General features: G+C 43.5%; 1 protein-coding gene and 1 non-coding gene across 2 annotated transcripts; one reads left to right on the top strand and one right to left on the bottom strand.

Moving 5' to 3' along the window:
- Nucleotides 1-1811: 1811 nt before the first annotated feature.
- Nucleotides 1812-1895, top strand: TRNAL-UAA (transfer RNA leucine (anticodon UAA)). Its single transcript has one exon. It is a non-coding gene; the product is annotated as a tRNA-Leu (tRNA).
- A 17065-nt stretch (nt 1896-18960) lies between these two features.
- LOC138359196 (uncharacterized) lies at nt 18961-26721 on the bottom strand. Its single transcript, XM_069318185.1, has 2 exons — nt 26596-26721; nt 18961-19518 (listed from the first exon to the last, which is right to left on the bottom strand). The coding sequence occupies exons 1-2, from the start codon at nt 26719-26721 to the stop codon at nt 18961-18963; spliced, it is 684 nt and encodes a 227-aa protein (XP_069174286.1).
- Nucleotides 26722-27884: the final 1163 nt, after the last annotated feature.

Raw genomic sequence — 27884 nt, 5'->3', positions numbered from 1 at the left:
ACTGCTAGGTAACAGGGACATCAGGGTGAAAGAGACTTTAGGCCCATTTGCCTCCACCGGGGATCGAACCCGAAACCTCAGGACTACGAATACGAAGCGCTTTCCACTCAGCTGTCAGGCGCCTGACATTGTGTACGATACCTGGTTTGTGTTAACCTTGTGTTTAATACATGGTTTGTGTTGCTCATATATTTCATGCCTGCTGACCTAGTGTTAAATACATGAAACTGCAGAAAGAATAACGTAACTGGAGATGAGTGTTATAAGTGTGAGTTATGAAAAACGTGAGTTATAATAAGTGCTATTGATAACGTATTGTGTATTAAAACAGGTTTGTTCTCAAATATTAGTTAATAATAATTCTAATAATAATGTTATTATTATTATATTTAATATACATATATTTATATGAGAAAGGCTGCAGGAACACGCAAGCCACAGATCACTAAGAACTCTATATGACCCGGCCAGGATTCGAACCCATGACGTCCAGGATCACCCCTAAACGTACACATAGTCGATCAATAGTGCTGTGGTCACGGTGCCGTGTAAGTTTAGTGGTGATCCTGGACGTCATGGGTTCGAATCCTGGCTGGGTTATATGGAGTTCTTAGTGAGATTATATTATATATATATATATATATATATATATATATATATATATATATATATATATATATATATATATATATATATATATTACATTTTTTGTCTCACAGTGATGTTTTTCTGGATTAGTTTGTGTCTCACAGTAATGCTTTTCTTCAGTCTAAGGCCTACGGGGAACACAGCACTGGATTCTTATGTTCAATTGTGCTTAATAACGTTGCTTTTCTGCCGTTATTGCGCTTCAGTGCCTTGTCTATCAACAGCCGCTAGTGATCCGTCCTCGCATAGAGCTTGACGTGCACTGCCTTACACCTGAGGTACTCCTGCGTGCCTTTGATGATGTATACAGCCCTCGTGACGACATTATTGCTCGTTCGCCACTAATTCAAGTCTGTTGAGGGTAACAAGCTGCTTTAGGTTCACTCTGGCGGTGAAATACGAGTGTGTCATGGCAAGCAATTTCTTCAGTCAAATTGTGCTACTTTCTAAATACCTGCATTTGCATAGACTGCCTTTTAGCACAAAGGAACTATAATACGTTAAATGCTCCCCTGTTTATTCAGAGGGATACTCCATTGTCTGTATTGCATTAATGCTCTCGTGCCCCATCTCTTTGCGTAACGTTGCATTCAACTGCATACCACTGTGATGCACCGTGTGTGTGTGCGTGCGCTAGAGCGCTATCATATGTTTGATTTATTGCAAACATTGCCTCAACGTTGCATCATGGAATGTTTGTGATTTACTAACGCACGGGTGTGATGAGCAGCAAACACACACACACACATCGAGGCCTCGTTGTTTACATACTTTCACTGCAGATCAACCCCCGGCCTACGTATTATAATATGCTCAGACATGAATACTGAGGAAATTACTGAACAATAACTAGGTGTGATAACCTTGAGAAGGGTGAAGGAGCTATAGCAGCAGCAGAAGGAGCAGCAGCACATGCTCTCCAAGCCCTCAATAGCGCCAAGGGTAAAGAGAAGGGTTTACGTGTGATGAAGAGCACGTTCTCTTCAGCCCTGGTATCACCTACCTCTGGGGGTCAAGTCTGACAGCCTTGCCGGACACTCACACACACACACACAATGCTTGCCCCCCACTACTGACCCCCACTCCCCTACCCACCTCCTTCACCCCTCACCCCTTGTAGGCTAGGAAGAACACACACACAAACACACACACACGCAGTTACAGTCAGGTTGGCCGAGTGGTCTAAGGCGCCAGATTTAAGCTCTGGTACTCGCAAGAGTGCGTGGGTTCGAACCCCACACCTGACACAGTGTAAGGTTTTGGAGGTAGACTCCATACATAGTTTCAAATGTAGATATGATAGAGCCCAATAGGCTCAGGAATCTGTACACCAGTTGATTGACAGTTGAGAGGCGGGACCAAAGAGCCAGAGCTCAACCCCCGCAAACACAACTAGGTGAGAACAACTAAGTGAGTACACACACACACACACACGCGCGCACGCACCTACACATGCACGCAAACTCAAACATGCGCACGCACACACACAATCAACATGCACACGCAAAACTTATAACTGTCTTGGAGTTTGTCGACTATACAAAACATATTTATTTTTAGTTAATTGTTAATTATTTTCTTCATGTCATTTTCATAAATTTATTTGAAACTCACATTAACAATACAAATTATTAGACACCTCATCCACAAAACTGAAAACATTGGAAGTGCGGAGATATTGGTCAGTCCTGATAATGGTCGAGGACTGACTGAAACGTCGCCACATGGGGAGATCCCAGGAAGGCCCGAAACGTTGTCTCATAGGGGGTCCCAGAATGGACCGAAACGTCGTCACATAAGGAGGTCCCAGTAAGGAACGAAACGTCGTCACATAGGGGTAGCAGTAAGGGCCGAAACGTCGCCACAAAGTGGGGTACCAGAATGGATCGAAACGTCGTCACTTCGTGTATTTTCAGAAGGGGTAGGTTGGGTGTCTAATTTTCAGCTCTGTTATTATGACTGTAATACATAATAATCATATAATATATAAGGAATTATATATTATGTTATATTATATAAGGAATTATTGGCTTTATAACAGAACAATTGTTCTCTTGATAAAAACAGTATTGTTAACTGCTAACAACAGGGGTTAACAGCAGTGTTGTTAACTGCTAACAACAGGGGTTAACAGCAGTGTTGTTAACTGCTAACAACAGGGGTTAACAGCAGTGTTGTTAACTGCTAACAACAGGGGTTAACAGCAGTGTTGTTAACTGCTAACAACAGGGGTTAACAGCAGTGTTGTTAACTGCTAACAACAGGGGTTAACAGCAGTGTTGTTAACTGCTAACAACAGGGGTTAACAGCAGTGTTGTTAACTGCTAACAACAGGGGTTAACAGCAGTGTTGTTAACTGCTAACAACAGGGGTTAACAGCAGTGTTGTTAACTGCTAACAACAGGGGTTAACAGCAGTGTTGTTAACTGCTAACAACAGGGGTTAACAGCAGTGTTGTTAACTGCTAACAACAGGGGTTAACAGCAGTATTGTTAACAAGAGTAAGGGGTTAGAAGGAGTACCGATAGTATACAGTAAACATAAATAACCGGTTTAACCAGAGAGACTGAGCTCCAGAGGTGATTCCAGCCCGTTGTTAGTGTATCAAAACCTACACAGCCGGATAAATGAATCGATGCAGTTCCTTAGCCGGATCCTGCAGTGTAAGTAAGCATAGAACACTTGTGACTATTATAGGAAATCTTGATGGAATTTCGACGCCATGTTGGGGGGAAAGATGGTGTCGAATTGGGATGGGATGCCCCGTCCCATCCCAAATTCTTTTCTAGACCCCTTCTCCAGTGCTATATAGTCATAATGACTTGGCGTTTTCTCCTGAGAATTCTTGTCTTGGGGTGGGAAGGGGGGTTGGGGGTGCTTTTGCCGCGCCTATGACGTAGGGAACCCACGCTAACGAGCCTCCTATCTGAAATTAAACGACGGGGATGCAAATCTGGCTTTCGGATCTGCTCAAGCGTTCGTGTAACGTATATACGGTCGCCTCCCGGTCGTATATTCAGCCCTTATCGTTATCTAGCGTCGCCCGCGTTCCGTGTCTCTTCCACTTTCTTTGTTGAGGGCCCGTGTTCACTTCATCTGGGACCGATCGTGGCCCGTGTTCTGCTCAGTGTATTTCATTTCTGGTCGTTGTTATCGCGTGTTCCCCCCCTTTTATCTCGGTGTTCCTAGAAGTTGCATTTCTCTTGCCTGCTGCTGCGATGCTGTCGTTATCCATCTCGATAGTGCTCTGACCTTTCAACCCTTGAGTTTTCTTATTGATCAAAGTTTTAGATACATTTTCTCTCTCTCTCTCTGTCTCTCTTTGTACGTTATACTGCGTATTATCAGCTCTCCCTCTTCTTTAATGGTACCTTTCTCCCTCCACTGCCTTCCATGGTAGCCTTGTACTCTGATATGGTATATGCAATTCAATTAGAACGTGAGTGTACTGTCTTTTCTCTAGTATTGTCAACTCCTCTGTACTGTCCTCTGTCTCCCTTTTCATTAATGCTACTGTGTTTCTCCACGCTGTATTGCTATCCACATATTATATTTTCTATAGAGGGCTTTGGGCCCATATTGTATATCTCGACAAGACATATAATTAGATTATCCTAGTTTTATTGCACTTTCTCTTTGTAAATGTATTTTTTTCCCTAAAACTTGCTACATACACACTCACGTTGCTTTGTATTCGATAATATGTTTAATGGTTTAATTTGATTTGGAACCCGGAGAGATATTTGGTGATTCCAACTGTCGCTAAGCATAGTTATCACATACTGTGCTTCCCTCTTTATGTATTTGCAGCATTTATACAGTTCTTCGTTTGAATGCGGATTTGGTGTTCGATTTTAAAAGGGGATTTTGAGACACGTCTTTTATTTCGTTTGACACATAAACAGCTCAACATCTCTGGGTTTCACAGATGTGAAGTTTTTGGTTTCACATTTGTAAAGCTCTGGGCTTCGTAGAAGTAAAGCTCTGTGTTTATTAGATGTAAATAACCTGTTTTCTCAGATGAAAAACTCTGAGTTTTCCAGGTATGAAGCTCATTTATGAAGCTGAGTGTTTCACAGCTGTAAAGCTCTGGGTTTCACATATGTGTTATAGTTGAAATCAAGCGTTGCTATCAACAAGTCAAATTTAGTTTAAAAATAACTTTCACTCAAATGTTCACTTGATTGAAATATATTTTAAAATACTGAACTAAACGAAGCAGTTTGACCTAACTTAAAGAGGCAGAACATTTCTCAATGCTGTCTAGCATAGGTAAGAGTTGGTCAAAGTTACAAACTAATTTTTTTAAGATATTATAATTAATTGCAAACTGAATCTAAAAATTGCATTTGAAAATAATCAAAATTGTACTGGCTATTAGACGAAAAGTTCTCAGCTTATTAGGCCAGGAAATACGGTTTTAGGATTATATATATATATATATTATATATATAAAGGAGTTTCAACATGAATTATTTACAAGCCACATCCCAGTTATACATAATTCAAAGACATACACCACCACCATTCACCGAAACTCTGATTATAAAATAAATTTGATTGCTCTCCCACTCAACCTTTTGGCTCAAAACAAAGGAACAAAAGAAAGCAATTAGCACCTGCTCAAAACGAACAATGTTGAGGTATCAGAGGAAGAATGAACCCAAGTCCAACCCGGACGGGATCGATACCCGTGGGACTTGTATATTGTCTGTGGCTGGGTCTTCTCCGGCAGGTCTGCCCAAGGAAAGTCCGGCTCCCCAAGACTGCTGCTGGTTCCTCAAGGAGAGGTCTTTGATTATCAGTAGGAGCTCCTTGATCATCAATAGGAGCTCCTTGATCATCAATAGGAGCTCCTTGATCATCAATAGGGGGCTCCTTGATCATCAATAGGGGCTCCTTGATCATCAATAGGGGCTCCTTGATCATCAATAGGGGCTCCTTGATCATCAATAGGGGCTCCTAGATCATCAATTGGAGCTCCTTGATGAACAAGAGGAGCGTCTTGCAGTCTTCTATATTCATGCAGCTAGTTTTTCTTGTTCTGGCAATGAGTGTATAAGTGCTGCTGATCCACACAGTAAGTGTTCCTTATCCATACATTAAGTGCTCCTGATCCACACAGCAAGCACTCCTGGTATACACAGTGTTTCGGATCCACATAGTAAGTGCTTCGTATCCACATAACTAGCGCCCCTTATCCACACAGTAAGTGCTGGGTAGCCACACAGCAAGTGTTCCTGATCCACACAGTAAGGTGCACCTGATCCCTGACACATTACCGGTCAGAATCTCCGACGCTTGAAATCGGAAAGTCACGAGATCAGGTTCATTCCTCCTGGTTCTAAGGCTCCTGATTCCTGCGGTTCTTTTTTTCCTCTGAACCAGTAAGCAAAATCCTGAAGTCATGACTTAGGAACACGCCCTCTTTTTCTTCCCTCTTTCCCTCTCCTTCTCTCCTACTACATCTAATTCTTCATCTCTCTCTCTCTCTCTCTGTCTATTCATTTCAATTATTTTTCTTTATCTCTATGCTTCTATTCATGCCCGTCCCCATTCTTCTTTCATTCACTATTTCTCCTTCGTTCTACTATTCCTTCTCTTTCCCATTCCGATGTTGTTCATTCTCTCTTTCTTTATTAACTTCCACCTTTCCTCCCTCGTCCCACTCTCCTTTAATTACAATATTACATCATATATATATATATATATATATATATATATATATATATATATATATATATATATATATATATATATATATGATGTAATATAAGACCAATGATGATTTTCTGTTCCTTTGATACAGACAAGATCGGTATACTAAGTGACTTGAGGCGTCTTTTGTCTTTTGCATTTGTTTTAACGCATATATTAGCAGATGTTTTACTCTAATGCTTATTTTAACACTTGTTTTAACACTTGTTTTGATTATAGTTCTCTATGTAATCAAATTGGTGTTGTGTCAATTTCGTACGGTGTCTCTTCCACTTTTATAATGATCCGTCTTATTCCCTTTTCCTCAGTTTTTTACTACCTATTTATCTTTGTCATTCCCCTTTTCCTTCTACTCTATCTAGCAATCCTCTTTTCTTATCCGTAAATCTTCTATACCGCCCGTTCTTGTCCCCTTTTCACCCGTTCCCTTTCTCTCTACCGGCCTTTTCCATTTCACTCTCTCTCTCGTTGCCTCCTCTTTCTGCTTCCTCCAATTCATCTTTTTTTTATTTTCATATATCTTATCACAAGAACTTTCCATCTATTCCATATCCCCCCTTCTTCTTACTACCTTATTTCCTTTCGTTTATTTCCTTATTTTTTCCAATTTTCTTTCTCCTCTTTTTACGCTCCATAAACATACTTTCTTCCATTTATCTTTTTACTTTCCCTTTCTCCTATTTTGTTCCCTATTCATTTGCCTCCCCATATCTCTCGGGCCCCCTCCACCGCAGCCCCTTGCGTGTGACCCCCTCGAGAGGGAAGTGTTTGCTAGGGTGACTTGGCTGATCCTCAGGTCGCCATCTTGAGGCCAGCGTTGCCTCTCGGCTCTGTTTGGGATCTCATTCAAAACCTTTTATTCGACAGGGGTGACGTGCTTGCCCCAGGGACCCTCCTTCCTATACATGGGTAAATTGCTCCCCCTCCATCGCCCTCTTCTCTTCCCTTCCACCCCCCACCCCCTTCCACACACACACACACCTTTCCACCCCCTCACATACACGCATTCTTTTCTCTCTGAATTACTCTCATGTACTTACAAATACGCACATGTAAACACACGTATATGAACACATATTCATGGATCCAATGCATCCCTAACTCTTATTCAACCCCTCTATGATGACTCTTCTGGATCACCAGCCCATCCCGCTACCATCAACAACCCAAGGGCATTAAAAACAAAGGTTACATGTGGCATGATTACTAGGAGAAGCCTCGCGGTATGCAGTACTAATGCAGACGGAATCTCCAACAAGGGGAGTGAACTGCAGGAAATGATAAGTGAGACAGCTTGTAGAAACAAACTATACTGAATAGAACACAAAAATGAAGAGGGACTTGCTCTCTTACTCAAAAGAAAATGAAAGTTTCAGGAAAGTCATGCTGAATGAATTTGATAATTCATTACAGGAACAGAAACAACTGAAGGGAAAAATATAGTCTAAAATATAGTTATAATCCTCCAGCGAATAAATCGAAATATAGACAGAAAAGTGATGACAATAGCATTACTAGTTTGAATATAATTCAGAGAGCAGCAGAAATAGCTCAGAGGATGAAGGGGCAATACTCCTAATCATGTAAGGCTTCTAAGACTTCAACCATGGGAAGCAAACCTAATGGATTTTGCAGATAGGAACATCCAGATACATGTAAAAGAAATAACGACATCTAAGGAAGGGGACCTGTGCCTGTTAGAATAGATCTTGACTTCACCCAGAATAAGACAGACATCGAGAGCAACGAGACAGTGACATCTGTGTGTGTTCAACCCGTCCCCCTCAACTAATGCTGCTCACTGTGGACGCTATGGACCCAAACGTATAAAGAAAGGGGCACTATGAAAAGAACCGCTTCAATAATATCCACGTTCGTGGGTTAGGCTAAATTTGTAGCCTGGATTCGTGCGTTCTTAGTACGCCTTATTTAGCATATTGTTACAAATCCAGACATAGGCGGGTGTGTTAGGAAGTACAATGGGAAATTAATTAATGAAACATGAAAGTGCAGACCGCGACGATGCATGTAATCCTGAAATAAACACAAGCACATCCTTACCATAACACATATGAGGGAGACAATCAACAAAGATCTTTGGTTTACAAGTTTTGAATGACAGAAAGCAAGGGAAGGAAACTATCAGGAGAAATCGCCAAGGCACCACGGCTATGTAGCACTCGGAAGAGATCAGGATAAGGATTTGGGATGGAACGGGAATAGGGATGGGGGGGCAGGAAGGAATGGTGACCACCCACTTTGACGGTCGTGGATTGAATTCCGACTTGCATAAAGCGAGACCGTCGCTCTTCCGTCCAACGTCCAAGAGAGAGAGAGAGAGAGAGAGAGAGAGAGAGAGAGAGAGAGAGAGAGAGAGAGAGAGAGAGAGAGAGAGAGAGAGAGAGAGAGAGAGAGAGAGAGATAAACTAGCTGAAGACCAGCAGGAAATAAATACACTGAACAGGAGTTAAAAGAAAAACAGAAAGTCAATATAATAATTAAATACCATCCAAAGCCAATAAGCAGCCGCCGAAGCAGTTGCATAACAACGTAAAGGGATAAATGACCGTGAATGACCAAGCGGTAAAACTAAATAGGCGAGATGAAGGATTGACAGAAAACGATAAGAAAATATGTGAGATCCACACTGAAAGGTTTCAGGGCACTGAAGCAGAACTACAGCAGCTCCCGGGTACCACAGAGGACACAGTCAAATGAGAGACTACACAGTATATATGTGTCGGGAGATGATGCGAAGAAATGCCAGAAAAGTGGCATAAAACAAAGACACTATACTATAGGTCCTGGCACATGCTATATGTGAATAAAGAAAAGGGGCGATGCAGAGCCACTGCTCAAACCACTACTTTATAACCCTTGGAAGGAATGGTGCCCAATCGCTTGGACGGTCGGGAATGTACTCCGACCTGCAAGAAGTGAGACTGGTGTTTGTATCATGTTTCCCTCTCACATCTGTAAAGCATATATGTATAGATATGTATATACCTCACATCTGTATTGCATAACCTGAAAAACGAGAAACTGATTCTCAGTAAAATATATTAATACCCCCCTCCCCCCCCCCCCCCAAAAAAATAGAACAAAAATAGAAAAATATAACATAATAGCCTCCTATACACCTGCATGCAACTCAATAGCCTTCTATACACCTGCACGCAACACAATAGCCTTCTATACACCCTGCACGCAACACAATAGCCTTCTATACACCCTGCACGCAACACAATAGCCTTCTATACACCTGCACGCAACACAATAGCCTTCTATACACTTGCACGCAACACAATAGCCTTCTATATAGCTGCACGCAAGGGTGGTGATGGTAGCTGCATGTCCAGTTCGACCCTCTCGCTTATATGGATCTGATGCCGTGGTCGTGCTGGGCCCAAGGCGAGCACCTCGCCCTCCACCTGAAGCAGAGTCTCGTTGGGGAAGGGATTCCAGGGCACCAGTTTAGGGGAGGGGGAAGGGAAGGGAGGGGGGCATTGTTGATCGTGACCTGTGGGTGGTGGGGGTGGGGGTGTGGGGTGTGGAGGAGAGGGGGGAAGGCTGCATGTGGGTATGTGGGTGAGAAAGGTAGGTTGGACGTTCTATTTGGTGGGGGTGCAGGCTGAAGGTGTTGTTGTTGTTGTGGATGGTGATGGGTGAAGGGTTAGTGTATGGATGATGGTGGTTGGTTGACTTGAGGTGATGGGGTGAAGGGATGAGGGGAGGGGAATGGCTGCAGGTTGTGTTTGGGGGAATGGTAGAACAATGAACATTATAAAGTAGTTGATGAGTAGATGTGGCCTGTTACTAGTGTGTGAACGCTGGGAGGAATGTGTTGGGTACCGTTGGGATGTGTTGGGTACCGTTGGGTACCGTTGGGATGTGTTGGGTACCGATGGGATGTGTTGGGTACCGTTGGGATGTGTTGGGTACCGTTGGGATGTGTTGGGTACCGATGGGATGTGTTGGGTACCGTTGGGATGTGTTGGGTACCGTTGGGATGCGTTGGGTACCGTTGGGATGCGTTCAGTACTGTGAGAATGCGTTGGGTAGTGAGGAATGTAGGATATACTTAGGTACATACGTGGGCCCGCTAAACTGATATTTCTTTCGAAGGAGCTGATTGAATTTTGAACATTGTTTCCTCGTATACTTTGTCTATTCATCTTAATATTATGTACGTCGTTATCATGTCTCCTCTGATTTGCCTTTCCTCCAACGTAGTGAATTTGAGTTTTATCAGCTATTCACTGCTGTGAGTTCCTCCAGCTTTGGAACAAGTCCAATCATATACCTTAGATTTTCTCATTCATTTTATTTTATCTCAAGTTTAATCTGTTCCTCCGCGTTCTACGTTCATCTGAGTCTTTGTCTCTCGCTAAAGATCCGTAAGAAAGCTCGAACCTTAGTTATGAGCTGTGACGATCTATATTAAAGCAGATATAGCAGAAAACCTTCTATTTTTGCTGCTCTGGTCAGCAGTATGAACATTTTTGCACATTGACAGAACGTCTAAGATGTTCTTTGTGTTGCAACAAGTACTTACCTAGTTGTGCTTGGGGGGGTTGAGCTCTGGCTCTTTGGCCCCGCCTCTTAACTGTCAATCAACTGGTAACAAGTGTAACTGTCTGTGTGACACTGTCGTTGATCTATGTTGATCGTTCATACCAGGCACTCAGTCATGTGAGCAGCTAGACATGATAAAAAAAGGGTGAGGTAACATGATCACAACATATAAGATCTTTGGGAGACACTTGTACAGTGGAGACAATCTTACTGTTCAGCATTCGCAGAAGATAAGATGCGCGGGTAAGGATGAAACCTCTAATCCAAGATGAGGTATAAAGACTTGAGGGTTTATTTCTTCGTTGTTGGAGTAGCAAGGAGGGGGGGGGAGGGGCTAGTAGGGAAGGTAGTGAAGTCCAGAACAACAGGTTTAAATGCAGGTAAGATATGGTGTGATTGAGGATTGAATGGTGGATTACATTACCTAATGCTCTCAACGGAAGAATACATATGTGAGTACACACACACACACACACTCACACAAAGAGATCTCTTTCTCGAGTCGTCACACTACCTGTGACGACTCCAGAAAGAGATCTGGGCGTGGACGTAACACTTACTCTAACTCCTGATGCACATATAAATAGGATATCGACAGCAGCGTACTCTACACTGGCAAAAGTTAGAACATCATTCAGAAACCTAAGTAAGGAGGCATTTAGGGCGCTCTACATTGCCTACGTGAGGCCAGTCTTAGAGTATGCCGCCCCATCATGGAGTCCCCACCAGAAGAAACACTTATATAAGGAAACTGGAAAAAGTTCAGAAGTTTGCAGCGAGACTCGTCCCAGCGATACGAGGTATGGGGTATGAAGATCACCTGAAGGACCTGAGCCTTACGACACTAGAAAAAAGAAGGGAGAGGGGAGTTATGGTAGGAACGTATAAAATACTCAGGGAGATTGACAGAGTGGAAATAGACGAAATGTTCACACGTAATAGTAACAGAACGAGGGGGCATGGGTGGAAGCTGGAAACTCAGATGAGTCATAGAGATGTTAGGAAGTTTTCTTTTAGCGTGAGAGTAGTGGAAAAATGGAATGCACTTAAGGAGCAGGAGGTGGAAGCAAATTCTATTCATAATTTTAAAACTAGGTATGGTAGGGAAATAGGACCGGAGTCATTGCTGTAAACAACCGATGGCTCGTAAGGCGGGATCCAGGAGTCAATGCTCGATCCTGCAGGCACAAATAGGTGAGTACAAATAGGTGAGTACACACACACACACACACACACACACACACACACACACACACACACACACAACTTCATAGAGCTGTGTGGCCTGCACATGTCCTAAATGTTAAAGTAAGTCTCACGCGATTCATGAAAGAATTTCTGAAGTTTCAATTTCAATTTCATTTACTATCAATCTCAATATTTACAAGTTATTTGTTCATAGGTCAGAGGTAACTTTGTAAAGGCTAATTACTCCTGAAATGAAACCACCATCGAGTGCCGTGCCAGTCATACCACAGAGAGGACCATCTGACCATCATGTGCAGTCTGTTCATCACCCTCAGTTACTCATCCTCATCAGGAAACCTACAGACGCTGGAGTGCCCATTAACGAAGCCTGCAGCTTCTGGAGTACCCATTAACGAAACCATTGCCTCATTCACCACCTCTGATTGTAACCCCTCACCTGCTCTCTCTCTCTCTCCCTGCAACGCAAGCAACATGCAGTCGCTGTTGCAGGAATTATCATCAATGAAGCCACGATCTCATTGGCATCCTCCGCCGGTGACCCCCCAGCGAGGAATTTGCAGGTGCTGCTGGTGCGCTTATCAACGAGGCTACCACCTCATTGGGATCCACCGCCAGTCGTAGTCAGCCGCTGAAAAAGGCATTACTCGTGGGGTGTCTTGGTTTCGTAACGCGAGATGAGCTCCACGAAGCTGATGAGAGCTATGACCGAGGAACACCGAGATGTCTCGCCGGGAACACCATTCACTCTCTCGGCAGGTTCTCTAAGCTCGTTAAGTCAGGGCTTGTGACACGTAATATAAAACTTGAAGTATTTTGTCCAAAAGTTATGTGAGCGACACATGTAATGAGACGTGTCATAAATTAGATCCATAACGCTCAACGGACACATATATTCAACGAGGCTCTCTGTTGGTTAACGCTGTTGGGGTCTGGTTGGTAACTGGTTGGGTGACCGCTTAGGTAAGATGATTATTAGGAGAAAGAGATAAACTTTTATGATTATTCAGCACTTGGAAGGTACGTGAGTACAAGGAACTGGGATATGAAGAAAATATGAAGGAACGGTGCCCAACCACTTGCACCATCGGGGATCGAACGCCGGCCCTGCAAGAACCGAAACTGTCGCTTTACCAACCACTCCAAGGCGACCTCTTTGAGACACCTTTGCTATTGGCTATAGAAACTTCAATAACCTATATATATATAAGCTTTCTGTTCCTGACTATAGGAAACTATAAGAGACTATAGACGCGTTCAACGAGTCACACTACCGACATCAACGCAAATTTCTCGTTCGTTAAACCGCAATACAAAATTACAGACCCTAAACGGTTTAAATCGAAAAATCAATGGTTATTTTTCTCTTAAAATGGAGGGGAGGGGGGACTAAGTTGCCTCTATGCATCCCACTCAGTGTGTCGACCTAGCCTCAGGGGGACCAAACTATCATTCTTCTTCAAACTATCATGAAGGGATGTTTCTAATATTTATGAACACCAAGATGTTCGAATACACGTTAAGGACACCAAGATGATAATTGCGAGTCCTCTACTTAACCGAACTCTCTCTTTGCTCGACCCAACATCGTCCTTCCTTGACCGAACATTGTTCTTAATCGACCGAATATTGTTCTTAATCTGTCGAACATTGTTCTTGACCGAATATCGTTCTTACTTACGTAAGAACAAGGTCCTCACTCGACTTTCTTACTCGACTGAACATCCTTTCTTTATCAAACACCCTCCTAATTAACTCGGTCGAAAACCTTATTAATTATCCAAATTAACTCGGCCCAACACTCAACACCCTCCTCATTAACTCGACCAAACACCCTCCTAGCTTACTCGACCGAATATTTCCCTAACAAGAACTTGTATATCAATATGAGATATATATATATATATCATTCTGCCTATCTTTCTTTTTACCCGAGGTAGGAAGCCAGATGCTTAGAGCTAGCCTCATTCAGCTTCCACACATGAAGCATGTGTGGTATAGGAGTGTCATAGGCCAGCTAGGGTAGTCTCTAGTGCCATATCTTAAGAAATATCGACATCTAATCCAACCCCCCTCACCTCCCCACCCACCGTGGAGTTATCAGTAAGTCAAAACTTAAACCCTGGTTCTCTTGTCCGTAGACTTATAACAAAGCGCTGAAACATATTTTTTCTGAGAGCGAGAGAGGGAAGAAGTGGGGAGAGGGGAAAGGAGAGATAAGGCGGGGATGTTTAGAGAGGGAAGGAGAAGGGGGGAGGAGCGAAGGATGCTTGACGAAAGGAGAGGAGAAGAGGGGAGATGTTTCAAGAGAAAGGAAGGAGAAAGGTGGAGATAGAATAAAGGTACGATAGGGCAGGAGATGATTGGGAGATAGGGAGAAAACGGAAGAGGAGGGGGGGGGGAGAATGGTGTTGAGAAAGGAGAAATTGGAGGAGATGGGAAGGGTGAGAGACCCGGGCGCAGCCGGCTACCGACTTTAGTAAACAATAAAGAGCAATATTTACGTCCTCTCGTTTAATAAAAGGGAAAATGTTCGTAATTTATATATTGTTTTATAATTGTATTTTATGACTTTCCGCTCTAGTGGTTAATTTATTATTCTCTTCCAGTAACATTTCATATTTTTTTGTGCCTACATGTTTTTGTTGATGCTCTCGGCTAAATCCTTATTCACACGTTAATGATTTTTCTATCTTGTTCTTGTCTTTCCTACTTCCTTCTTCGTTTTCTGTCTTTATTATTTTTGTTATATATCCTCAAGTCTTCATTCTTGTTGTTAGTTTTTTTCTAAATGTATGACATTGTCTCATATTTCACTGTTCTTTGATTTGTGAACATTTACTTGTATTTTATCATTTCGTTAGTTTTCTCGATTTGTCAGAACGAAAAAGATGCAACTGTTAGGCATACTAAAGACAGTACGAACCCACGCAAGCCACCTAACCTATGCTCCTCCACACCTATCCATCTAAGCTATTCTCTTGCAAACGCACTCCTCTGCCCATATACGAAATTGAGAGAGAGAGAGAGTATCACTATCCATCATCCTTACTCATCTCTCACTCTAACTGTCCCGGTTAGACCAGACACAACCATTCTAACCTTCCCCTAAGCGATCATACTCTTCCCTACTTATCTTACCTTTTACCTCATTATCCGTCAATTTACCTATTCCACACCCTTATCACCCGTCTCCCCATTCCACTCCCTTATCACCCGTCTCCCCATTTCACACCCTTATCACCCGTCTCCCCATTCCACACCCTTATCACCCGTCTCCCCATTCCACACCTTTATCGACCAAATCTCCTCCATTCTCACCCTAATCACCAATTTCCACTCATTCATCACTGACCCTCGCTCCTATACCCACCACCCGACCTTGCTGGAGCAGGTAGGGTACCGCGGGTGGGCACAAGTGCCCCACCTTGAGCCCTCGACCCGGTTTTTCACTGTTGATGTGTGGTAACTGGGCGTTCCTGCCCCCTCCCCCCCTCCCCACACCTCCACACCCCACAACTGTATAATTGCTTGTTTGTTTTGATGCTGAATATCATAGTATTACCTGCCCCCCCCCCCTTTCACAACGACTAACTTCTCTATCTCTTTTACTGATGTGTGTGAGTATGTGCGTGTGCATGTGGACTCACCTAGTTGTATTCACCTAGTTGTGTTTGCGGGGGTTGAGCTTTGGCTCTTTGGACCCGCCTCTGAACTGTCAATCAACTGGTAGAACTAGTCAACTGGTCAATCAACTGTGTGTGTGTGTGTGTGTGTGTGTGTGTGTGTGTGTGTGTGTGTGTGTGTGTGTGTGTGTGCGTGCGTGCGTGTGTGCGTGTGTGTACTTTCCTAATTGTGCTTGCGGGGGTTGAGCTCTGGCTCTTTGGTCCCGCCTCTCAACCGTCAATCAACTGGTGTACAGGTTCCTGAGCCTATTGGGCTCTATCACATCTACACTTGAAGTTGTGTATGGAGTCAGCCTCCACCACATCACTTCCTAATGCATTCCATTTGTCAACTACACTGGCACTAAAAAAGTTCTTTCTAATATCTCTGTGACTCATTTGGGCACTCAGTTTCCACCTGTGTCCCCTAGTGCGTGTGCCCCTTGTGTTAAATAGCCTTCACCTACCCTATCAATTCCCTTGAGAATCCCTTGTGTGTGTGTGTGTGTGTGTGTACTCACCTAGTTGTGCTTGCGGGGGTTGACATTCGGCTCTATGGTCCCGCCTCTCAACTGTCAATCAACTGGTATACAGATTCCTGTGTGTGCGCGTGTGTCTCTCTCTCTCTCTCTCAGTGTAGGAAGGATAGACGCGTAGTTAAAAGCAAGTGTGTTTTCATTAAGCGATAGAATGCAAGTGTTCTCTGAAGTGTTCGAATGCACGCGAGTTTTCTCACTTGACATGTGTATATCACTTGCTGTCTAACTCCTAAGAGATAGACAGCAAGTGTTTCCTCAATTTGACAAGTGTCATTATTCAACAAATTTCTTACCTACACAGAAGCGAGAGAGAGCTTACTCCCTCGCAGAATTTAGGGGCAATTCTATATATATATATATATATATATATATATATATATATATATATATATATATATATATATATATATATATATGTAATTATTGAAGGGGTATATTGTCTTCAATGTTTCGTTCCACTCTGGAACATCTTCAGATAAGGAATGAATACACACAAAGTATACTCATATATCTTATCTATATGAATACACAGTGTACTAATCATAACTTGTCAATGGCCACCATGACAAGTAATGCATGGTACACTTCCCAATATTTATTTACGTATATATATATATATATATATATATATATATATATATATATATATATATATATATATATATATATATATATAGATCAAAACACTCATAATGATTCCGAAATAATATATATATTCTGTAAATATTCGTCAATATGCCTCGACAATTAGAATAAACCCACAAATGAGTTGCAACAAAAAGCTGGTGTCTGCCCGCAGTTGTGAGGCGAGGCAGGAGACAGGCTCAGTTGTGAGGCGAGACAGGAGACAGGCTCAGTTGTTAGGCGAGACAGGAGACAGGCTCAGTTGTTAGGCGAGACAGGAGACAGGCTCAGTTGTGAGGCGAGACAGGAGACAGGCTCAGTTGTTAGGCGAGACAGGAGACAGGCTCAGTTGTTAGGCGAGACAGGAGACAGGCTCAGTTGTTAGGCAAGACAGGAGACAGGCTCGGTTGTGAGGCGAGACAGGAGACAGGCTCAGTTGTTAGGCAAGACAGGAGACAGGCTCGGTTGTGAGGCGAGGCAGGAGACAGGCTCGGTTGTGAGGCGAGGCAGGAGACAGGCTCAGTTGTGAGGCGAGGCAGGAGACAGGCTCAGTTGTGAGGCGAGGCAGGAGACAGGCTCAGTTGTGAGGCGAGGCAGGAGACAGGCTCAGTTGTGAGGCGAGGCAGGAGACAGGCTCAGTTGTGAGGCGAGGCAGGAGACAGGCTCAGTTGTGAGGCGAGGCAGGAGACAGGCTCAGTTGTGAGGCGAGGCAGGAGACAGGTTCAGTTGTGAGGCGAGGCAGGAGACAGGCTCAGTTGTGAGCCGAGGCAGGAGACAGGCTCAGTTGTGAGGCGAGGCAGGAGACAGGCTCAGTTGTGAGGCGAGGCAGGAGACAGGCTCAGTTGTGAGCCGAGGCAGGAGACAGGCTCGTCTCACCTCTCACCTTACCCGTCAATTACGAAGTAGCTTCTCAGGCTATCGCTTACTTGTAACGTTGAGGTGATTTCTCTTCTAATGAGTGGTGAACGCGCCTTGTTCCTCTGCGTCGGGGGTCCTCTTATGGCGGTACAAATCAACAGTAGAGTAGAACTTACACATACACACATATATTGATTACCACAAACGGTTTAAGGCTTCATGTACCACAGCAATATTTACAACCCATTGCCTTGTCCCTCGCATGACTGACATGGAGAATTCAATACATCGTCTACAATTCGATATACTCCTCCGGACTCCACATGACCTGTTGTTGACTTCCTCAAAACTAGAAAATGCAAAACACTAATTTCTTATTGTATGACTGTGGGTTATCAAACAAAATTCTGGTGCTGAGGGGTGTTACACACCAGGCCTAGTACTATGAACTTCTGCCTATATCGAGCCGAGGCAATTTAAATAGCATTGCAAATATAATAACGCAATGAACGAAATATCACAAATGCCATATTTTGCTAAGTTTATAAATTACTAGAATTATTAGTTTATAAATTACCCGGCTGCACTCGGGTCTCTTCCCCCGTCTACTTCTCCCATCCTCTCTTCTCCACCTCTTTCCCCCTCTCTTAACCCCCCTCTCAGAAAATGTATTAGAGAGCAATGAGATTGCTACACAATTTTATGGGAAACACAACTAATACTTCAAACTTTAATTCAGGAAAATAACACTGGGGGTTCTCTATAAATCCCGATATCTTCTAAAGCATTTCACTTGGGCCGACCACGACCAGCCAGTGACACTTCCTTATCCTACATGCATCATGTGTCAGATTTGAGTGATGCTAGCGACAAACGTCTGGCCTCCAGCCTCGCACAAATAGTCAGACTGACTGACAGATAACCTATTTTATGAATAGTAAAATAGCACTCTGTCCGAAGCGAGACCTCTGCTCTGCCGACCAGTCCGTGTCAGGTTATCCAGGTTAATTAAAACACCTCAAAGATTGACACACCTTTGAGGATGAAGGGTGGGGGGTGGGGGGCGGTCATAGCCCCCTCCATTATAACTGACATGGCGAGATCCGTTTTCATCTCTTATCCCCTGGTCAATCTTTGCGACTGTGTATTGTGCGTGTGGGGGTGGTGAGAGGGGGCTCAGGCTGGGCCCATTGTGCCTGTGTTGCAGCCTGTGTTGCAGCCTGTGTTGCAGCCTGTGTTGCAGCCTGTGTTGCAGCCTGTGTTGCAGCCTGTGTTGCAGCCTGTGTTGCAGCCTGTGTTGCAGCCTGTGTTGCAGCCTGTGTTGCAGCCTGTGTTGCAGCCTGTGTTGCAGCCTGTGTTGCAGCCTGTGTTGCAGCCTGTGTTGCAGCCTGTGTTGCAGCCTGTGTTGCAGCCTGTGTTGCAGCCTGTGTTGCAGCCTGTGTTGCAGCCTGTGTTGCAGCCTGTGTTGCAGCCTGTGTTGCAGCCTGTGTTGCAGCCTGTGTTGCAGCCTGTGTTGCAGCCTGTGTTGCAGCCTGTGTTGCAGCCTGTGTTGCAGCCTGTGTTGCAGCCTGTGTTGCAGCCTGTGTTGCAGCCTGTGTTGCAGCCTGTGTTGCAGCCTGTGTTGCAGCCTGTGTTGCAGCCTGTGTTGCAGCCTGTGTTGCAGCCTGTGTTGCAGCCTGCAGGCACTGTGTGCGGGGGGCTTGTGGCTATTAGTTGAGCAGGACCTTGCGTACTCGCTTCATTTTCAGTGGATTGATTTTTCGATTATTTGGTTGTAATTTTCCGCTAGAAATGTCTACAGGCTTTTTTTCCCACTGGTTCGAACCCCCTGGTTTTTGCACTATTTTTGCACTCAATCGAACTTGGTAATATTTCAATCTAATACGTATATTGAAGTACTGAACTGTCCTCTGAACTGTCCACCCATTAGAAGTTCTACATCGAGGATCCCCTGATTAATAATACTTAACAAATCAAAATGAAAAAAATTGCAAGCAGCGATTAGTACATAAAACGAAATCTTTGATATATTATATATATATATATATATATATATATATATATATATATATATATATATATATATATATATATATATATATATATATATATATATATATATATATATATATTGGCTGGGCTAACAATCACACGGAGTATAATCATGATTTCCAGAAATAGTGAGTGTCCGATATTCGTGAGGTGAGCCAAGTTCAGCTTCAACACCCTTAGAAGATATTCAAGTTGTGCTCGCAACACTGTCATAAGTTACTGAAATTCTACTTAAAAAAACTGACAAGTTAACTTAAAAATTCGCAATATGCTTTATACCACGTCGGAAGTAAATACAGCGAAGAATTACCATGCGGCTGTAACATTTGCAAGATGAACTGTGTAGAGACATTATCCTCCTCGTGCTGCTTCTTAAACTCAATTTCATCTCTCTCTCTCGAGTCATGCAACGTGTAATACAACCGAAATGCAACCTCATTCCAAATGAGCCATCGTTGCTAATACGAAAAAGAATTCCAGGTTTGATTGCATAATCAACAATTTATGTCGAGAATTTAATTGAGTTTAATTGCAATTTAATTCTACTCGCCTACTAAGAAAGAGAAGAAATAGAAATCCACAGAAAGAGACATAAAGAGACAGAAAAACAGATAGAGACACATACACAGAAAGACAGAGAAATGAAGTGTTGATATATGCTGGGAAACTCCAGGGTGAAAACTGTGGAGAAAACAGTGGTGTCTCTTGCGGTCCAGACCACGACTGTGAAAACCTTTGGACCAGGACGGGAACCGAACCAGCGCCCAAGGCAACCTCAGACTACACTCTAAAGTACGCGATATGTTCGCCTACACCTACACCCTATGGGCACCACAGCTGCACAATCATAACAGCAAAGGCACCACCACCACCACCACCACCACAAGCACCACCACAACACAAGCATCACCACCAAACAATCACCATCACCACGCAAGCACCACCACAAGCACCACCACAACACAAGCATCACCATCAAACAATCACCATCACCACGCAAGCACCACCACAAGCACCACCACAACACAAGCATCACCATCAAACAATCACCATCACCACGCAAGCACCACCACAAGCAACACCACAACACAAGCATCACCATCAAACAATCACCATCACCATGCAAGCACCACCACAAGCAACACAATAACAGTAGCATCACCACCAATCACCATCACCACGCAAGCACCACCACAAGCACCACCACAACACAAGCATCACCATCAAACAATCACCATCACCACGCAAGCACCACCACAAGCAACACCACAACACAAGCATCACCATCAAACAATCACCATCACCACGCAAGCACCACCACAAGCAACACAATAACAGTAGCATCACCACCAATCACCATCACCACGCAAGCACCACCCCATACACAGACACCGAAAAAATCGTCTTAAAACCTAAATTATGACTCTTTCAGGGCACTGTACAAAACATTCGTGAGACCAATATTGGAATATGCAGCTCCGGCATGGAATCTGCACCTTGTGAAACAAAACCAAATTGAAAATGACAGGTTTGCAATAGGATTAATGTCAGTAGTAAGAAGGATAAGCGAGGAGGATAGGCTAATTGAACTAGATCTCAAACCCCCTAGTGGACACTAGAAAGATGGGATATGATTACAACATACAAGATACTGAGGGGGGAACCTCTCACTAACCTTCCACGGCACAACAAAACAAACTAACCACCACATTCTCGCTCCTTGTTGGTGCACTTCACCCTTGAGGCGTGTCCAGGGTGAAGCATGTCCCCCCCTCCCTCCCTTCCCAACCCTCCCTCCCTCCTTCCTTCTCTCCCCTCCTTCTCTCCCTCCTTCCCTCCCTCCCTCTCTCTATCCTTTCCTCCCTCCCTCCCTCTCTATGTCGTTTCCCCTCTATTCTTCTCTCCATATCCCTCTCTTCCGCCTTCCCTCCATATCCCTCTCTTCCGCCTTCCCCCTGTCCCCTCCCTTCCTCCCTCCCTATCTTTTCCTTCCTTGCTTTCATCCTCCCTCCCTGTCTCCCTCTATTCTTCTCTCCCTCTCTAACCTTTCTCTCCCTTCCTCTCTCTCTCTTCCTCAATTTCTCCCTCTCCCTCTGCCTTCTTTCCTCTCTCACTACGTCTCTCCGTCTCTTACCTCCTCCTCTCTATTTCTCCCTTACTCGCTGTCATTTGATTTTCTCTTCTGCCGGGATTCGAACCTGCGCCCTACGGCTAAGGATCGAAGTTGGGGCGGATGGGTGTGTGACTTTACACATATATGAGATATGTGACTTCACATATCTCTGAAGGTGAGGAGATTGCATTATGTACATTGCTGTACATAAGTGTTCTTTGTTTTTTTGGGGGTGTTATCAGTATCCCATTATTCTTTATGAGCTGCATCAAGCATTCAGTACACCGTGGTTATCATTCTTAAGAACGAGGCTTTAAGAATATATAAGAATGTATACATATCACTGCTATGTATCCAAGGGAGAAATGTCCTCTGCGGCGGGGAATAATGATCATGGGATCATCACTACATAACGACAGTGTTTTCAACCTTTGCATTTTAATGACTGCTTGGATGGTAGGCTTATTCCTTGGGGTATATTGGCTAACCCACTGGCCTTGCGGACGAGTGGAGCTGGTTGTAAACCTATCAGAGGATCGTGCTCTGGGGGGGTTGGGTTGGGGGGGGGGGTTAACTCGGCGCTGTACAACATAACCGGTTTTCCATTCACTTGGATTGATCGGTACAGCGATGGTCTAGATTTTTTTTTTATGCAGGGTCGTCGTTCGACTCCTGATGATCGAAGTGGTTGGTCATCGTTCCTATACTTGGTGATTATATCCAAGTTGTTATCCTAGCCTCATATCCATGTGTTATATAGTCTATATATGTTATATAGTGTTATATGTGCTATAGTGTCATACTTTATGCTGACTGGTTATTTTCAACCTTTCCTTCGGCCTAACTGGTTCCAATTCCTGATCCGAGAGCTATTTCTCAGCTTCTTATATGACTGCTCGGGGCGATAACCAGTCTCGTATTTCACGGCCCCCAGTTCTCCATTACACACACACACACACACACACACACACACACACACACACACAGTCCGTTTTTTGGACTGTCGGAAAGACTTTGACACAGTACCCCATAAGAGGCTGGTGCATAAGTTGGAGGAACAGGCAGGAGTAACTAGTAAGGTGATCCAGTGGATAAGGGAGTATCTTAGCAATAGGATGCAGAGAGATACAGTGAGAGGTGAGACCTCAGATTTTCGTGAAGTCACCAGTGGAGTTCTACAGGGTTCTGTACTTGGACCTATCTTGTTTCTGATATACGTAAATGATCTCCCGGAGGGTATAGATTCATTCCTCTCAATGTTTGCTGACGACGCCAAAATTATGAGAAGGATTAAGACAGAGGAGGACAGCATGAGGCTTTAAGAAGAACTGGACAAACTGAAAGAATGGTCCACCATTCATGAAGGAATGGTTATTAGAGTTGAACCCGAGCAAATGTAACGTAATGTAGATAGGGGTTTAGCGTGAGAGTAGTGGAAAAATTGAATACACATAAGGAGCAGGTTGTGGAAGCAAATTCTATTCATAATTTTACAACTAGATACGATAGGGAAATAGGACCGGAGTCATTGCTGTAAACAACCGATGGCTCGAAAGGCGGGATCCCAGAGTCAATGTTCGATCCTACAGGCACAAATAGGCGAGTACAAATAAGTGAGTACACAGTTATCTCACCTGACCTAACCTTGTCAATACAGTAGGGTTCCCCCCTCTCTCCTCTCTGTCGCTGGATCGCTAGTGCTCCCACAGCCTTCTTGATTTCCAGTTACAGCCCCGCTCCTGTGCCAGGTAAGTCCACTATGGGTTCACCATAGCCCGTGCTACTTGGAACGTTTTGTTCCAAGTAGCGAATCTTAAACAACATCCTCTCTGTCGCCTCCGTCCTAAAGAGAAACTAAACCGTTTTTCGTTTTTCCTCTCTCGGAGAAACCTTGTAATGGGTCGCTGGTGTACTGGGCGAGTCGCGGTAAAAGTTTTAAGTGTGTGTGTGTAAACTGAGGCCACGCCTTCCTTCGCTGCGGTTAATGCCTTCTTAGTTAATACTATTCCTCCACCCAGGCCAGCTGTGTGGATGCCTCCTCTGGCCCCCCCCCTCATCCATCCACCTATTTACCCTTTATCCACCTATCCAAGAGCTCCGTCTGTGACTTTTCATATAGCTAATTTACCCGTCGACTATAGTATGGATATCTACATTGTTTCCCCCCCCCCCCATCCCGGTCAAAGCCACGTTTGATGGGGGAAAACATCCGCTGTTCTATGTGGCTATGGTTCATTCTTCTGCTCTGACCATCTCTTTTTTTTTGTTTGTTTTACTTTCTGCTGATTTGCCTGCCTATTCGGCCTTATTTAGTACTCAACGCCTCCCTCAGAGATCCTTTTTATTTTACTTTACCTCTTTTCGTATATTTGCTTAATCCAAAGCAGAGACCTTTTTTTTGACGATGCTTTGTTTTATCATTATAATTCAGATTCTAAACCCGTCAAAAATTGTCTTGTTTTATAACCTATTTTGCTCTTCGTCTAGTTTCACTCAGAGTCTCGTCTAGCTCCCAAGTGTTCCTCAGAGACCATTCATAAAATCTTCAAGCCTCGGATGCAAATCCTCCTCGGATGCAAAGCCTTCAAATCTCCTCGGATGCTCATTCCAACTCTACCTCTGGCCTTCACGTAACCCCACCCTCGCAAGCCCTTCTCCAAGCCCACCTTCACGGGACCTCCTCCAAGCCCACCCTCACGGCACCCACCTCTATCCCTGTCTCGCAGATTTCGAAACGCAAATGAATTGGACTGAACGGTATCTCACCCTTGTTAACTTGTCGGCAGCTATCTCACTTAGTCTCAATTCCCAGTCCACACTCACAGTAACCTCCCCCTAATTCACTCCCACAGTAACCTCTCCCTAATTCACCCCCACAGTAACCTCTCCCTAATTCACCCCCACAGTAACCTCTCCCTAATTCACCCCCACAGTAACCTCCCCCTAATTCACCCCCACAGTAACCTCCCCCTAATTCACCCCCACAGTAACCTCCCCCTAATTCACCCCCACAGTAACCTCCCCCTAATTCACCCCCACAGGGCCGGCACCTTGCTATTACCTGAAATGATTGTAGCAGGTGGACCAGAGATGTCTCGAACCATAGTTCCTGTGGCAAGGTGTGTTTCGATTTCCTCTCACTAATCGACACTTCTCTGATTGGTCAAATTCGATGTCAAAACTTAGATATCTGGTGGAGCGTTGTAGTTTACAATCACTAACACATTCCAGTCTCTGATGTTTGACTTTATGGATACAAATACAGGGTTTTCATTACATTTAGTGAACAATGAACCGAAAAAGCAACATTTCTGCAACGTATTCTGTATAACGGCAACTAACCAACTGCACGGAAAGATGAGCAAACATGAGGCTGTAAATTTCCTTTAAGAAACGTCACTTGTACGCTACTGTTGAGAGTCAGAAGTAAATTTTTGGACAGTTTATTTAATCAAGAATTACTTAGTTTCAACGTGAAAAAAATATAATGGGAAACATATTAAGACAAATTCTTATTTTGGTCTTTCCTGTGCCCTAAAGAATATTCATTAATATGATTTTGTGATTAGTGATTAGTATATGACCTCACATGAGAAAGTGAATGCATACATACATACATACATGCTTAATGTACACGCTATGTAATACACACAGCAAACGTTAAACGAAGCTCACGGATAAAAAACATACAAAAAAAGACTCCAGTGTATGACACACGAGACACAGCCATACACATGACACACCTGACACAGCCACACATATGACATACAGCCACACGCAAAACAACGACGAAACACACAACTTCACGCAATATAATCATACACAGGACAAATCCAGATATATTTTTCTGGAGTTGCTGATAATTTGTAACACAAATCCCACGTTTACTGAAACATTGCAATGATTGGCTGGCCACAGGGCATGCAACAATAGTCACGTGACGAGTGGCCGTTGCATCGAAGCAATATGAAAGACAAATAGAAATATTTAATGTCTTGTTTAAAACAAGAAAAATATCTTGCATTTGTTTTGTTTTAGTCTAATTACGCTCTTCTTAGATGAAGCAAATCATGTTAAATTTTTTGTTTGACTTAATGTTTTTTATGTCATCCAGATCTTGTTTTCAGTTTGATTTGCTTATCTCTTCTGTTTTATTGAATTTTTTTTTTTTGTTTCTATGTTCTTTCCATTATTTACCAGCCCTTTTTATTAAGTGCATATCGTACTTCTTTTATTCATTTGTTGTATAGGCAAAAAAATAAATTCCTCGTCTACATTGCATGTTGTTTGTTTGTTTGTTTGCCTTTTCTTTCATTGATACAATATTTCATATATTTGTTTAATGCATTTGTTTTTTCCTTAGGTTTCTCTCATATGAATTTTCCTTTCCGAATTACATTATTTAATCTTCACGGTGCTATTATCTATCTTTATCTTATATTACTATCTTTTTCATTGTTATGTTTTCATCCTGTTTTATGTATCTAGCTTTGTGTCGTTATTTTTTTCCTTTCCGTCTTCTATCACCATGTTTATCAGCGCTCTCCTTGACCGCCTCTTCGCCCTGTGTGCTTTCTCACTTATTTTGTTATTGTACCTCTTCGTTCTTCTGGTTCCTCTCTGCCCCTTTTCCTTTCTTTCCTTCTTCACCTAGTTTTACTTCCTTCTTTAGCTCTTCCTCCTCTTGTAAAATTTTCTTCCATCTTATTGCCCTTTTCTTCATTCTTATTCCTTATAGTCTTTCTCAGTTAGCATTGTTTTCTTCATTCTTCCTCTTCGTCATTATTCCTGCATTTCTTCTCCCTGGTATTTATCGTGTCCCTATCATCTCTGTTCTTTCTCCTTCATACTGTCTCTGTCTTTTCTCTTGTTGCGTTTCTTTTTTTTCAACTTTTTCCATTGTTCATATTTCCTTTTCACTGTTATTTTCCACTCCTCCACCTATCTATTCACTCTTTCACTCTCACTTTAGTGCATATTTTTAATTCTGACTCTAAGCGTTCACCTATCTCTTGTATGTTCCTGTCGTTCACCTGTTTCTTGTATGTTCCTGTCGTTCACCTGTCTCTTGTATGTTCCTGTCGTTCACCTGTCTCTTGTATGTTCCTGTCGTTCACCTGTTTCTGTCGCTCCTATAAATGCATAGTTTATCTGTCCCCCCCCCCCTTCCTTCCTTCCCTCCTTTATCACCTCATATTCTTTCAATCACGTGTTCTTCCGTCTTCCACTGTTCTCCTGTGTCTCTATCATCATTCAGCTGTTCGTTTCTCCCGTCATTTATCTGTGTCTCTCTTTATCTTAGTTATCATATATGTTTCTTGTTCTTTGGGTGGGGGGGGGACTCACCTGCTTTCCACTAACGCCAACTCTTCCGCCTCTGCAGCATTCCTGGCTTGGCCGCATGCGGCCTTGTGCCATGGCCGGCCCAGAGCCGCAGTGAGTGGTGCAATGGCCTTGTTCTTCCTTTACGATCATCAGGTAACACCCACTGTGTTGATCTCCCAGGTGCTCTTGCCCCCCTTCCCTTCCCCCTTCTCTCTCTTTCTCTCTCTCGTTCTTCCCTCCACACCATCTAATCCTTCTCACTTTCTCTCTCTCTCTCGTCCTGCACTTCCCTTGTTTTCGTCGCCTGCTTCATTATATTTCTCTCTCTCGTTTCTTTCTTGCCTATTTTCCCACTTCCTATGCTCTAAATTTTCCTTTCGCTCTACTGCTATCCCACCTGACCTCCAGCGCTCTCTCTCTCTCTCCTCTTTTTCTCTCGCTCTCTCTCTCTTCTTTTTCTCTCGCTCTCTCTCTCTCTCCTCTTTCTCTCTCGCTCTCTCTCTCTCCTCTTTCTCTCTCGCTCTCTCCTCTCTCCTTAAATCCCTCGCCCTTCAAAGCCGA

Source organism: Procambarus clarkii, chromosome 89 (assembly GCF_040958095.1).
Source record: "Procambarus clarkii isolate CNS0578487 chromosome 89, FALCON_Pclarkii_2.0, whole genome shotgun sequence".
Taxonomy (NCBI): Eukaryota; Metazoa; Arthropoda; class Malacostraca; order Decapoda; family Cambaridae; genus Procambarus; species Procambarus clarkii.
The sequence above is the reverse complement of the archived record's forward strand: the minus strand, read 5'-3'. Positions and strand labels throughout refer to the sequence as shown.

Excerpts from the sequence above, each read along its gene's own strand:
- LOC138359196 (XM_069318185.1), bottom strand. The coding sequence starts at position 26,721 with ATGAAGAAAAGGGCAATAAGATGGAAGAAAATTTTACAAGAGGAGGAA. Across the intron at positions 19,519-26,595 it reads GGAACCAGAAGAACGAAGAG|TGCCTGCAGGCTGCAACACA; the intron begins GTACAATAACAA and ends CCCCGCACACAG.